Raw genomic sequence first — 12,497 nt, 5'->3', positions numbered from 1 at the left:
CCGCTCGCGCTCCCATTGTCTCGGCTGCTGCCGGCGCCGGGTGCGGGCTCGGCGGGGGACGCGGCGGCTCCGTTTTTCTCCGGGCCGGGCCGCCTCGCCGCCGCCGCGCGCCGCCCTCCCCGGGCCGGGCCGCTCTTCCCCCGCCCGCGGGGCCCTGCACCTCGCGCCATGGCGCCGCCGCCGCCGCGCCTGGCCGCGCCGCTGCTCCTGCTCCTGCTGCTGGGGGCCGCCGGGCCGGGGGCGGCCGCGGGGGCGCGGGGCTGCGCCGAGGCGCGACGGGCGCTGGGCGCGCGGGGGCTGGGGCCGGGCGCGGTGCCCCCCGCGCTCATCTCGGGTAAGCGGGGCCCCTGCAGCCGGGGCGCCCCCCACGCCCCCTGCCCCGCCCCCATGGGCCCCCCTGCAGCCGGTGCCCCCCTGCACCCCCTGCCCTGCACCCCCATGTGCCGCCCTGCAGCCGGTATACCCCCCCCCGCGTGCCCCTGCCCCCCCCATGTGCCCCCCTGCAGACAGCGCCCCCAATGCACCCCCTGCCCTGCACCCCCATGTGCCGCCCTGCACCCCTTTGTGCCCCCCTGCAGCCGGTATACCCCCCCCGCGTGCCCCTGCCCCCCCATGTGCCCCTCTGCAGCCAGCGCCCCCAATGCACCCCCTGACCTGCACCCCCATGTGCCCCCCTGGAGCTCCCTGCAGCCAGTGCCCCCAATGCACCCCCCGCCCTGCACCCCCATGTGCCCCCTGCAGCCAGAGCACGCAGTGTCCCCTCTGCAGCCAGTGTGCCCCCGGCGCCTTCTGGGGTCCCCCCCCCGCAATCTCCCTGTGCTCTCTTCATTGCACCCTCGTCTGCAGCCAGCGCACCCCCCTGTGCCGGCACCTCCCCACCACACCCCCTTCTCTGCTCCCCCACTGTGCCCCCTGGGCTCATGCCGGGTAAGGGGGGGCACCCTGCATCCTGCTCCCATTGGGGCTTGAGCCCCAGCCCCAATCCCCCTCCAACCTCCCTCTCCAGCCAGAGAGTGAACACCCCCTGCTGGAGGGGCAGCGGCCCCCATAGGGCAGGTCCAGTGGTGAGGAACGAGCCTGCAGCTCCCATGTGAGCTAAATCCTTCCCCAGTGGCCCCCTGCACCCCCAAGCATCTGACACTGGTTCCCCCCCTGATCCTTAGGCACCCGCGACGCCCGCTCCCTGGGTGTGGGAACCAGGTGGTGGGGCTGGGGACAGCGGTGGCTGTCTGAGTGTGGCAGGCGGGGGTCGGACTGTGTGTGGGGGGGATCTGCGGGCCCCCCATGGCCAGGCACTGAGTGGTGGTGTCTTTCTCTGTCCCGCCCAGGGGAGCACCTGCGGATCTGCCCCCAGGACTACACCTGCTGCTCCAGCGAGATGGAGGAGCAGCTCAGCCTGCGAAGCGACAGGGACTTCCGCGCCCTGGTGGAGGACGGGGCCAGCTTCCTGTCCAGCACCCTGGCCTCACGCCACCGCCGCTTCGAGGGTGAGAACCCAGGAGTCCTGGCGGCCAGCGACCCCTGCTCTAACCCCCAGACCTGCCTCCCTTCCCAGAGCCGGGGGGAGAACCCAGGAGTCCTGGTGCCCAGCTCCCCTGCTCTAACCCCCCAGACCTCCCTCCCTCCCTTCCCAGAGCCGGGGGGAGAACCCAGGAGTCCTGGTGCCCAGCAACCCCTGCTCTAACCCCCCAGACCTCCCTCCCTCCCTCCCTTCCCAGAGCCGGGGAAGAACCCAGGAGTCCTGGTGCCCAGCTCCCCTGCTCTAACCCCCCAGACCTCCCTTCCTCCCTTCCCAGAGCCGGGGGAGAACCCAGGAGTCCTGGTGCCCAGCAACCCCTGCTCTAACGCCCCAGACCTCCCTCCCTCCCTTCCCAGAGCCGGGGAAGAACCCAGGAGTCCTGGTGCCCAGCTCCCCTGCTCTAACCCCCCAGACCTCCCTCCCTCCCTTCCCAGGGCTGGGGGAGAACCCAGGAGTCCTGGTGCCCAGCTCCCCTGCTCTAACCCCCCAGACCTCCCTCCCTCCCTTCCCAGAGCTGGGGGGAGAACCCAGGCATCCTGGTGCCCAGCTCCCCTGCTCTAACCCCCCAGACCTCCCTCCCTCCCTTCCCAGAGCTGGGGGGAGAACCCAGGCATCCTGGTGCCCAGCAACCCCGGCTCTAACCCCCCAGACCTCCCTCCCTCCCTTCCCAGAGCGGGGTGGGAGAACCCAGGAGTCCTGGTGCCCAGCCCCCCAGGTCTGGAGCCCGTGCATCCCCTGGTGGGGTGCTGAGCAGTCTCTGCCTGTCAGTGGCCTGGCTGGGCATCCCGGCCCCGAGCCGGGGTCTGACCCGTTTCGTTCAGGGCTGGGGTCGGACCGGGCACCCTGCCCTTACAGTGCGATGGGAGCGGGAGGCGTGTACGGGGGGCAGGGGCTGAGGGTGCCCTCAGTCTGCCTTGACATCTCATGGAGCTTTTCCCCGTTCTCTGGTGCAGAGTTTTTCCGGGAGCTGCTGGCGGCCGCCGAGCGGGGGCTGCAGGCCATGTTCACGCAGACCTACGGCCGCCTGTACGCCCAGAACGCCCGGCTCTTCCAGGGGCTCTTCACCGAGCTGCGGCGCCACCAGGAGGGCGCCCGGCTCAGCCTGGACGAGGCGCTGGGCGAGTTCTGGGCCCGGCTGCTGGAGCGGATGCTGCCCCTGCTCAACCCCCAGTACCAGTTCCCCCCTGAGTACCTGGAGTGCGTGGCGCGCCAGGGGGAGGCGCTGCGGCCCTTCGGGGACGTGCCCCGCAAGCTGCGCCTGCAGGTGAGACTCCGGCCCCACCCAGCGCTGCCAGCTGGGGCTGTGCGGTACCTGGGGCCCAAGGGGGCTGAGCTGGGGGGAGACCGTGGTGTCCTCTCCCACAGCTCCCCATGCCAGGGCTGGGGGCTCTCGGCCAGGGTCCCTGGGAGGCCGGGTCTCTGGGGTGAGGCTGGGGTCCCCGGGGGGCTGGGCTCTCTGGTGTGTGGCCGGGGGGCTGGGCTCTCTGGGCTGGGGGGGATCTCTGGGGGGCTCCCCTCACCCGTCCTGTCCCCCCCAGGTGACGCGGGCTTTTGTGGCAGCTCGGGCCTTTGTGCAGGGACTGGCCACCGGGCGTGATGTGGTCGCCAAGGCCTCCAAGGTGAGTCGGGGGGAGGCATGGGAGGGCAGAGGGGGTGTGGGGGGCTGCGGGAGGAGGCATGGGAGGGCAGAGGGACTGTGCAGTAGAGATGCAGAGGGGATGCGGGGGGAGGTGTCTCTCTGTCCTTCTGGCTGCCCTTTGGAGTCGACCCAGAGCCTGGAGACCCCCCTAGATTTTCCTCTCACACCCCACAAAGCCTGAGGGGCTGCTTGGGGCTCCCCCGTCGACACCGCTGGGGTCCCCAGCAGAGAATGCCAGCTGGGGAGTGGGTCCCCTCTCTTCCCCCGTGTCCCCCCAGTGCAGTGTCTGGAGGGGGCGGGTCCCCTCTCTGCTCCTCGTGTCTCCCCAGTGCAGTGTATGGGGGGGTCCCCTCTCTGACCCCCGTGTCCCCCCCAGCTGCCCCCCAGCGGCGAGTGCCTGCGGGCCGCCATGCGCATGTCTTCCTGCCCTCTGTGCCGTGGGACCCCGGCCCTCAAACCCTGCAATGCCTTCTGCCTCAACGTCATGAAGGGCTGCCTGGCCCGCCCGGCCGAGCTGGACCCCGAGTGGAACCGCTTCCTTGGTGAGACCCCGGGGCGCTGGGGGGTGGCACAGGGTGCTGGGGGGGCGGCATGGGGCTAGAGGGCAAGGGTGCTGGGGGAGGGTGTCTCCGCAGGGGATTCTCCCCACCTGGGCTTTGCCCCCCTACCAGCTTATGTGGGCCCCCCATGGGGCTGGCACTGGTGGGGGGCTATGAGCCCCACGGGGGATCTCTGGGAGGGGCTCCCCCTTCCCCATGGTGTAACTCAGCCTCCTGCCCCTCTCCCCCCCACCCCCCCAGACGCTCTGATCCAGGTGGCCGAGCGGCTGGAGGGGCCCTTCAACATGGAGCTGGCGGCCGACTCCATCGGGGTGAAGATCTCGGAGGGGATCATGTACCTGCAGGAGAACGGGGTGCAGACCTCTGCCAAGGTTAGGGGCTCGCGCTGCCGGGGGGGCGGGGGTGCTGCTGGAGGGATCTCACAACGCTGCGGGTGGGGGCTCTGCAAGGGGAAGCTCGTAGCGTGGGGGCGGGGGCGCTGCTAAGGGGGAAGCTCGCAGAACCAGGTGGGGAGGGTCTGGCTGGCTCTGAGCTGGCCCTGCCCTACCCCATCCCCATCTCCCCCCCTTTGCCCCTGCCCCCAGGTGTTTCAGGGCTGCGGGACCCCCCGCCCGGCCCCCGCCCGATCCCGCCGTGCCGCCCGGGATGACACCAAGCGTCGCTTCCGCACCTACCCCCCCGAGGAGAAACCCACCACAGCCGCAGGGACCAACCTGGATCGACTGGTACGGAACCCCCGAGGCCTCCCCCCTGCTGCTGCCCCCCGAGTCCCCTGTTGCCCCTGCCCCAATCTCCAGGGTCTGACGACACCCAAGCTTCGGAGCAGGCCTGCGGAGGAGCCCAGCAGCGTGCCATATCCTCCCCAGAGCAGCCACCTGGCCTTTGTGAAGGAGCCTGGGGGCTCCTGCCGCCCCACGAACTCTTCCCCACTGAGCCAGCTGCCTGGGAGAGCCTCTCCCCCTCTGCAGAGAGCCTGGCGCCCAGCACAGTGGGGGCTGTTGGTCGCCTGCACCTGCATGGGCAGCCGGCAGGGTGGCACGAAGGCAAGGAGGTGCCCCTCGGAGGGCAGCACTTCACCCCGACGCTCTTCCCTTGGCGCTGGGGCTGGGGCCGGGCCTGCCTGCCGAGAGGCGGGGGACGGTCTCCGTCCTCTGGGGTGCTGAGGGGGCAGATGGGACGTTCCCCTCCTCTCTGTGGGGTTCTCTGTCGAGACGGGGTCACCGGCACTCACCCCAAGAGCAGACTTAACCCTTTTACACCCGCGTGGAGCAGTGCCAAGCGCGGAGGGAGACTGAGGGATGCACAGGCTTTGTAGGCATGTTTCAGAAAACTTCCCCCCATCACACCTTGGCCCCAGCCCTCCTCCCTGGAAAGACTGGTGTGGACCCCCCTGGGGTGGGGTGTAGCGGCTCACGTCCCCCAGCCAGCCCTGAGGAGCTGGCCCATGGGCACTGATCCCATCTGCCGCCCCCTGCCCCCAGGTGACGGACGTGAAGGAGAAGCTGCGGCTGATGCGGGGGTTCTGGGTCACCCTGCCCCACACGCTCTGCAGCGACGGGAAGGTGGCGGCTGATGTGACGGACGAGGACAAGTGCTGGAACGGGCAGGCCCGGGGCAGGTGAGGGGGGCAGGCTCAGCTGGGCAAAATGGGGGGGTTGGGGGACAGGGGGAGCTTCCCCAATAGCCAGCGCTCCTGCCCCATGGCGCCCCCTTCTCGGAGAGGCCAGGGCTTGGGATGCCAGGAGGACACCCCCCCCCACACACACATACATACACACATTGGGAGAGGCTGGGCTGGGGTACCTGGGAGCTCCCCCCAGCTGGTGCTCCACCCATCCCCCACCTGCCGTGGGGAGCAGCGCTGTCTCTGACCCCCTCTCCCCAGGTACCTCCCGGATGTGACGGGGGACGGGCTGGTGAATCAGATCAATAACCCGGAGGTGGAGGTGGACATCGGGCGGCCCGACCTGCTCACCCGCCAGCATGTCCTGCAGCTGCGGGTGGCCACCAGCCGCCTGCAGGGGGCCTACGGGGGCCAGGACCTCGACTTCCAGGACACCTGTGAGTCTGGGGGCTGAGGGGGGTGGGGGGGACCGCTCCCCTGCTACAAGGCCGTGCGTTCCTTGGAGGGGTCTGGCCCCCTGCCCACGTGGGTGATAGGGATGGGACCCGGGCGGCGAGTGCCTCGTCACCTGTTCTCCTGGGGTCCAGGGCTGGGGGGGTTGATCCCCATGTGTCCCCCACAAACACCCTCTCCAGGCCCTTGCAGCTCCCCCAGGGAGGTGTGGCCGGAGGGGCCCCCCATGTCTCTAACACCCCCCCCCCCACCCCTTTGCTCTGGATGCAGACGAGGACGGCAGCGGCTCCGGAGGGGGCGAGCGGTACAGCGAGGACTGGCCGGCTGGAGGGGGCAGCGCCAGCAATTCAGGGTCCCGCCCCCCGGACTCCCGTTCACCCCGCAAGGACCGGCCTGGCAAGGGCTCCAGGCAGAACCACCGCGTGGGGGGCAGCAGCAGCCGTGCCGCCTCCTGGGGGGGCCCTGCCCTCCCCCTCCTGCTGCTCCCCACCCTGATGCTGCCTCTGCTGGGGCGGTAACTCCCCAGGCGCCTTGAATGTAGGGGGCATCCCTCACTTGGGCTGCAGCTGGGGGGGACTTGCATCCTCCAGTGGCTCCCCCACCAGCCGGGGGAACTGGGAGGGGGGGAGGTTTTTGGGGGTGGAGAGCGAGATGGGAAGTAGCATTAGGGGAGGAGGGATGGTGGGGGGTAGTAGGTGAGGTTTATCCAGCCCCCCAGAGGGAATTGCCAAGGGGAGGGAAGGGGGGCTAGGTTAGTTAGGCCCTGAGCCGGGGCTGAGCATGGACGAATGTACTGGGGGGGCAGGGTGTGGGCCCCACACAGAGCTTTTATTTTTTTACGTTGGTTTTTTTTTTACAGGGTGTATTTATTTGGGGGGTTGTTTTTTAATGAGGCAACGGCCAGGTTAATTTTTTATAGGGTGGGTGGCGGGGGCAGGACTGATTTATTTCCTAGTCTCTTTCCAGAACACACATCCGCCCGCCCCCCCCCCCCCGGCTCACCCTGCCCCGGGGGCCCAGCTCTGAGCAGCCCCAGCAGGTCTCGGTCTCTCTCCCCCCGCCCCAGTATCCACCCTACAGCAGGGCAGGGAATGGGGTGGGAGCTCCTGGCTTCCCGCAGCAAGGAGTGATCCTGCCCCGCTCCCCGCAGCGCCCCTGCTGGGGGAGGCCGGGCCTGGAGAAGCCGGGCGCTCCCCTTGGGCAGGGGGGCAGCGTCCCCAGGGCTGCTGGGCGTGGGGCGACTCTCCCGGCCCTGGCACAAGGGGTTTTGTAGCACAATGTACAGTAGATGCCGATCTGGCTTTTTAAGGGAACGAACCTTTTTTTAACGAGTTTGGACGACTTCTCCGTGTTGGTTTTTGTCTTTTTTTTATCACACAATAAAACATTTAATTTATTGACTCTCATTCTGGTAGGATCTTATGCAGGGGTGGGGCGCAGGGGGCTGTTTTCACGGGGCCCCAGCGCTGGGACGTGGCCCCTCAGGGGTGGGGCGTGGAGACAGGGTACGGGGGAGCCCCTCGCCCACTGCTGGGACGTGGCCCCTCTGGGGTACGGGGATGGGGTACAGGGGTGCCCCTTGCCCAGGGATGGGCTGTGGCCCCTGGGGTTGGAGCGTGGGGTCTGGGTACAGGGGCGCCCCTTGCCCAGCACTGAGATGCAGCCACCTCTGGGGTGGGGGAAGCTCCTGGGAGATGGGGGGGAGGAAAGCAGTCAGGGAAGGGGCGTGGCTTCTGATTTAGAACCCCAGCAGGGGTGGGTCTTATCTGTGAGGGGTGGAGCCAGGGGAGGGGGTGGGGCTTAGCTGACAAAGAACCCTGGAAGGGGCGGGGTCTTATCTGTGAGGGGTGGAGCCAGGGGAGGGGGTGGGGCTTAGCTGAGAAAGAACCTGCCGGGGCGGGGTCTTATCTGTGAGGGGTGGAGCCAGGGGAGGGGGTGGGGCTTAGCTGACAAAGAACCCTGGAAGGGGCGGGGTCTTATCTGTGAGGGGTGGAGCCGGGGGAGGGGGTGGGGCTTAGCTGAGAAAGAACCTGCCGGGGCGGGGTCTAATCTGCAAGGGGTGGAGCCAGGGGAAGGGGTGGGGCTTCTGGGGGCAGGGCTGGCTGGAGAGGGGGGAGCTTCTCCCCCGAGGGTGGGGGGCGGCTCAGAGGCCGGCGGGGGCGTGGTCTCCGCGCAGGGGGCGGGGCGCGATGGGCGGGGCCGGCGGGAGTGGGCTGGGAGGAGGCGGGGCTAGGCCGCAGGGAAGGACGGCGTGGGAGGGGGCGGAGGGAGAGCGGTTCCGCGCCTGCGCAGTGTTGGCGCGCGGGCCCCTCGTGCTGGGCGTGGCCTGAGCGTTTCCCGCGCTGGGCCGAGGCTGAGGAGAACGCGGCCGTTAGAGCGGCGCGCGCGGCAGCGGCCGGGCGGGTGAAGGGGGCGCGACGCTCCCCCCACGTGACTCCCCTCCCCTTATTCTGAGTGGGCGATAGAGGGGCGCGAGCCCCGCCCCCCCCCAGCTGCCGTTGGGGGCTCGAGACCCCTCCCCCCGCGTGACGCCCCCCTAACGGCCGTGAGGTGCAGGGGGGGTCTCAGTGAGGAGCAGCCCCCCCCGTGTTCTGTGGGGGGCGGGTCCTCTCAGTGTGTCCTGGGGGGGGTGACTGCCCCATGGCGGGTCCCTGTGGGGGGAGGGGGTGACTCCCCTCAGTGTGTCCTGGGGGGGTGACTGCCCCATGGCGGGTTCCTGTGGGGGGTGGGTCCCCTCAGTGTGTCCTGGGGGGGAGGGTGACTGCTCCGGGGAGGGTGACTGCCTCACGGTGGGTCCCCGTGGGGGGTGGGTCCCCTCAGTGTGTCCTGGGGGGGAGGGTGACTGCCCCACGGCGGGTCCCCGTGGGGGGTGGGTCCCCTCAGTGTGTCCTGGGGGGGAGGGTGACTGCCCCGGGGAGGGTGACTGCCTCACGGTGGGTCCCCGTGGGGGGTGGGTCCCCTCAGTGTGTCCTGGGGGGGAGGGTGACTGCCCCACGGCGGGTCCCCGTGGGGGGTGGGTCCTCTCAGTGTGTCCTGGGGGGGAGGGTGACTGCCCCATGGCGGGTCCCCGTAGGGGGAGGGGGTGACTCCCCTCAGTGTGTCCTGGGGGGGTGACTGCCCCATGGCGGGTTCCTGTGGGGGGCGGGTCCTCTCAGTGTGTCCTGGGGGGGAGGGTGACTGCCCCATGGCGGGTCCCCGTAGGGGGAGGGGGTAACTCCCCTCAGTGCCTCTTGGGGGGGAGGGTGACTGCCCCATGGCGGATCCCTGTGGGGGGAGGGGGTGACTCCCCTCAGTGTGTCCTGGGGAGGGTGACTCCCGCCCGCGGGCTGAGTCCTGGTGTGGGGGTGACTCTTCCTGGGTGGGTCCCTGTGGGGGGCGGGTCCCCTCAGTGTTTCCTGGGGGGGGTGACTGCCCCATGGCGGGTTCCTATGGGGGGCGGGTCCCCTCAGTGTGTCCTGGGGGGGGTGACTGCCCAATGGCGGGTCCCAGTGCGGGGCGGGTCCCCTCAGTGTGTCCTGGGGGGGAGGGTGACTGCCCCATGGCGGGTCCCCGTAGGGGGAGGGGGTAACTCCCCTCAGTGCCTCTTGGGGGGGAGGGTGACTGCCCCATGGCGGATCCCTGTGGGGGGAGGGGGTGACTCCCCTCAGTGTGTCCTGGGGAGGGTGACTCCCGCCCGCGGGCTGAGTCCTGGTGTGGGGGTGACTCCCCCTGGGCGGGTCCCTGTGGGGGGTGGGTCCCCTCAGTGTGTCCTGGGGAGGGTGACTCCCGCCCGCGGGCTGAGTCCTGGTGTGGGGGTGACTCCCCCTGGGCGGGTCCCTGTGGGGGTGGCTGGCCTGGCTCAGGGCCAGTCTCCAGGGGGGTGTCTGTAGAGCAGGGGTAGGTGACTCTGCAGGTAGTTTCCCCTTGTTGGGCTTTGGGGGGGCCATGTTCTCCATCCCCGTTATCCCGTCACATGTGCTGTGCTCTTCCCACAGGCTGCTCCCGGATCCAGGCCTCGCTCCCTCCCGTCATGTTACTGCGGAAATCCTCCCGCGTTCTCGACTCCCCAGGCAGCTCCAGTTCCTCCCTGGTGCAGCCGCAGGGCATGTGGGCCAGCTCCAGCTCCTCCGTGGCACAGGGGGATGCGGAGATGGGCTCCCTGCCAGCCTCCGGGGTGCCAGATGTCCTGTGAGTGGGCTGCAGAGCACGGTGCAGGCTGTCTGGGAGCAGGCAGGGGGGCAGCACTGGAGGACTGCTGGTGTGGGGACAGAGTTGGGGAAGGCTGGAGGGCAATGGGTCAGGCGTTAGCACTGGGTAATGGCATAGAGTGCACACTTACACAGCTTGCGGACGGTACCAAGCAGGTTGCAAGGGTTAGAATTCCAAAAGAACAAACAGGAGAAATGGTCTGAAACAAATAGGGTGAAATTCACACAGGACAAATGCAAATTTCTGCCCGGAGAGACAAATACACAATGCACAAATACAAAATGGAAGTGTGAGTGCCGAGAGAGGAGCACTTGAGGCAGGCGTCTGGGGGTTGAGGTGAATCCCAAAATAAATGAGCAAAATTGTGCCCAAAAAGTGAACATCATTCTGGGTTGTGTTAGCGGGAGTGATCTAAGCATGACACGCTCCACTCAGCACTGATGAGGCCTCAACTGGAGTACTGTGTCCAGGTCTGGGCGCCACGCTTCAGGAAAGATGGAGACAGATTGGAGAAAGTCCCGAGGAGAGCAACAAAAACGATGAATGGTCTAGAAAGCACAAGCTATAAGGAAAGATTGAAAAAATGGGGTTTGTTTAGTCTGGAGAAGGGAAGACTGAGGGGGGGACGTGAAAACAGTTTTCAAATGCATAAAAGGGGGTTATAAAGAGGAGGGTTATGAATTGTTCTCCTTCAGTCCTGAGGATGGGACAACAAGCAAAGGGCTTAAACTGCAGCAAGGGAGGGTTAGGTAAAACATGAGGAAACCCTTCCTAGCTGTCTGGGTGGTTAAGCCTTGGAACAAATTGCCCAGGGAGGCTGTGGTATCTCCGGCACGGGAGGTTTGTAAGAGCAGGTTAGACAGACACTTGTCAGGGGTGGTTTAGTTCAGTGGTTTTCAAACTTTTTAGGTTGCATACCCCTTTCCAGATAATCGAGTGTAGCGTGTACCCCCATCTGAGAGAGGGTTATAGTATACCTGTGAAAGCAGAAACAAAGGTTGGTAAGGGATAACACGGTGCGTTGTCCGCCACCATAGGATTTTTCTCACATACCCCCTGACCAGAGCTCGTGTACCCCAGTTTGAAAACCACTGGTTTAGATAATACTTAGTTCTGCCTCACTGCAGGGGTCTGGACTAATCTCGAGGTACCTTCCAGTCCTACATGTCTGTCACTGGGGAGTCCTCAGACCACAGAGGTTGCTGGGGTGGTGTGGGCGTGCCAGATGGCATGGTGGGAGCCCTGGGGCTGTGAGGAGGGCAGCTGGGGGAGGGCAGTGAGGCCATGGGGGCTGTCTGCTCAGGACGTGTGCTCTGCCCACAGGGACCTGAGCAGCAGTGAGGATGGAGGTGGCTCCGACTCAGGCAGTGACTTTGAGGACACACTCTGGAAGGGCGGCAAGCGGGGCACTAGGACCCCTCTTAGCCGCACCCTGGTATGCATGGCCCTTGCCTGTCTCCTCTCCAGTCTCCCAGCCCCCTGAACCGCACACTGGTACACCCCCTTGGCTCCCCAGCATCCCCTCATGTGGACACCCTCAACCCCCTTGAGCTTCAGCCTGGTCCTCTGTGCCCCCCTAGCCTCTCTATGCCCCCACTCAGTCTGATCCCAGCTCTTCTGCTACAGCCAGGTTTGTGCCATGGAGCTGATGGGATGCAGGTGCAGCACAGCCCAGGAACTTCTGACTCTGGTCCCAGCCTCCCCCTTTCCCCTGTTGTGGCCAGCCAGGGCAGGAACCCCAGCCTCACCTGGCTTTGGGGTCCCTGCAGCATGGGTTCAGTGTTGTCTCTCAGGCACACTTCTCATGAAGTTGTGATATACTCGAACCCAGGGCTCAGCCTGTGTCTTTTCTCCTCCCCCAGACAGCCAAGCGATCCCGGAAAGACGCCAGCAGAGATGGGGGTAGCCTGGCTGAGAGAAACCAGGAGCCCAGCAACCTCTTTGAGGTAGTGAGGCTGGCTAAGAGTGCCATGGAGGTAATCACACCCTCTTCATCCCCCTGTTTCCACCCTCCCCATGTCACTGCACGGGAGTATCACTGGGACTCCTGGGTTCTCTCCCCAGCTCTGGGAGGGGAGTGGGGGCTGGTGGGTGAGAGCGGGGGGGCTGGGAGCCAGGACTCCTAGGTTCTGTCCCTGGCTCTGGGAGGGGAGTGGGATCTAGTGGTCAGAGGGTGCAGGGAGTCAGGACTCCTGGGTTCTGTCCCCGGCTCTGCTGACTCACTGCTTGACTTTGGGTGCTCAGGCCCTATCTCTGTATCCCACGCCCTGCGTAACCCCTACTTCTCCTTCTGTCTCTTTCCTCACGTCTCCTGTACCCTAAGTCCGTGGTGGACGACTGGCTGGAGAGCTACAAGCAGAACAAGGAAGCTGGGTTCCTGGAGCTCGTCAACTTCTTCATCCGCTCCTGTGGCTGCAAAGGTGAGAGGCCCTGGGCCTGCATCCTGAGATCCCTGGCCCAGCTCTGTACCCTTCTGTGTCTGTGTGGCACAGCTCAGCTCCAGGCACTGGTCCC

At 66.9% G+C, this 12,497-nt stretch overlaps 2 protein-coding genes across 18 annotated transcripts in view; both read left to right on the top strand.

Moving 5' to 3' along the window:
- The first annotated feature begins 168 nt into the window (after window positions 1-168).
- GPC2 (glypican 2) lies at window positions 169-7,196 on the top strand. Its single transcript, XM_037887630.2, has 10 exons — window positions 169-334; window positions 1,329-1,487; window positions 2,473-2,783; window positions 3,058-3,138; window positions 3,535-3,700; window positions 3,959-4,089; window positions 4,303-4,443; window positions 5,200-5,336; window positions 5,604-5,779; window positions 6,066-7,196. The coding sequence occupies exons 1-10, from the start codon at window positions 169-171 to the stop codon at window positions 6,311-6,313; spliced, it is 1,716 nt and encodes a 571-aa protein (XP_037743558.2). The 3' UTR covers window positions 6,314-7,196.
- An 871-nt stretch (window positions 7,197-8,067) lies between these two features.
- The window catches only part of STAG3 (stromal antigen 3), a 25,088-nt gene continuing 20,658 nt past the window's right edge, over window positions 8,068-12,497 (top strand). For 11 of the 17 annotated variants that reach the window (XM_043537094.1, XM_043537083.1, XM_043537086.1 and 8 more), the window contains exons 1-5: window positions 8,070-8,194; window positions 9,770-9,962; window positions 11,307-11,418; window positions 11,846-11,959; window positions 12,307-12,403. In XM_043537094.1, the coding sequence (XP_043393029.1) occupies window positions 9,805-9,962; window positions 11,307-11,418; window positions 11,846-11,959; window positions 12,307-12,403 (481 nt within the window). In that variant the 5' untranslated portion in view covers window positions 8,070-8,194; window positions 9,770-9,804. Of the gene's footprint in view, window positions 8,409-9,769; window positions 9,963-11,306; window positions 11,419-11,845; window positions 11,960-12,306; window positions 12,404-12,497 lie in introns of all 17 variants that reach the window. The other 6 variants (XM_043537088.1, XM_043537087.1, XM_043537097.1 and 3 more) reach the window with 4 other exon arrangements.

Source organism: Chelonia mydas, chromosome 28 (genome assembly GCF_015237465.2).
Source record: "Chelonia mydas isolate rCheMyd1 chromosome 28, rCheMyd1.pri.v2, whole genome shotgun sequence".
NCBI lineage: Eukaryota > Metazoa > Chordata > Testudines > Cheloniidae > Chelonia > Chelonia mydas.
The sequence above is the reverse complement of the archived record's forward strand: the minus strand, read 5'-3'. Positions and strand labels throughout refer to the sequence as shown.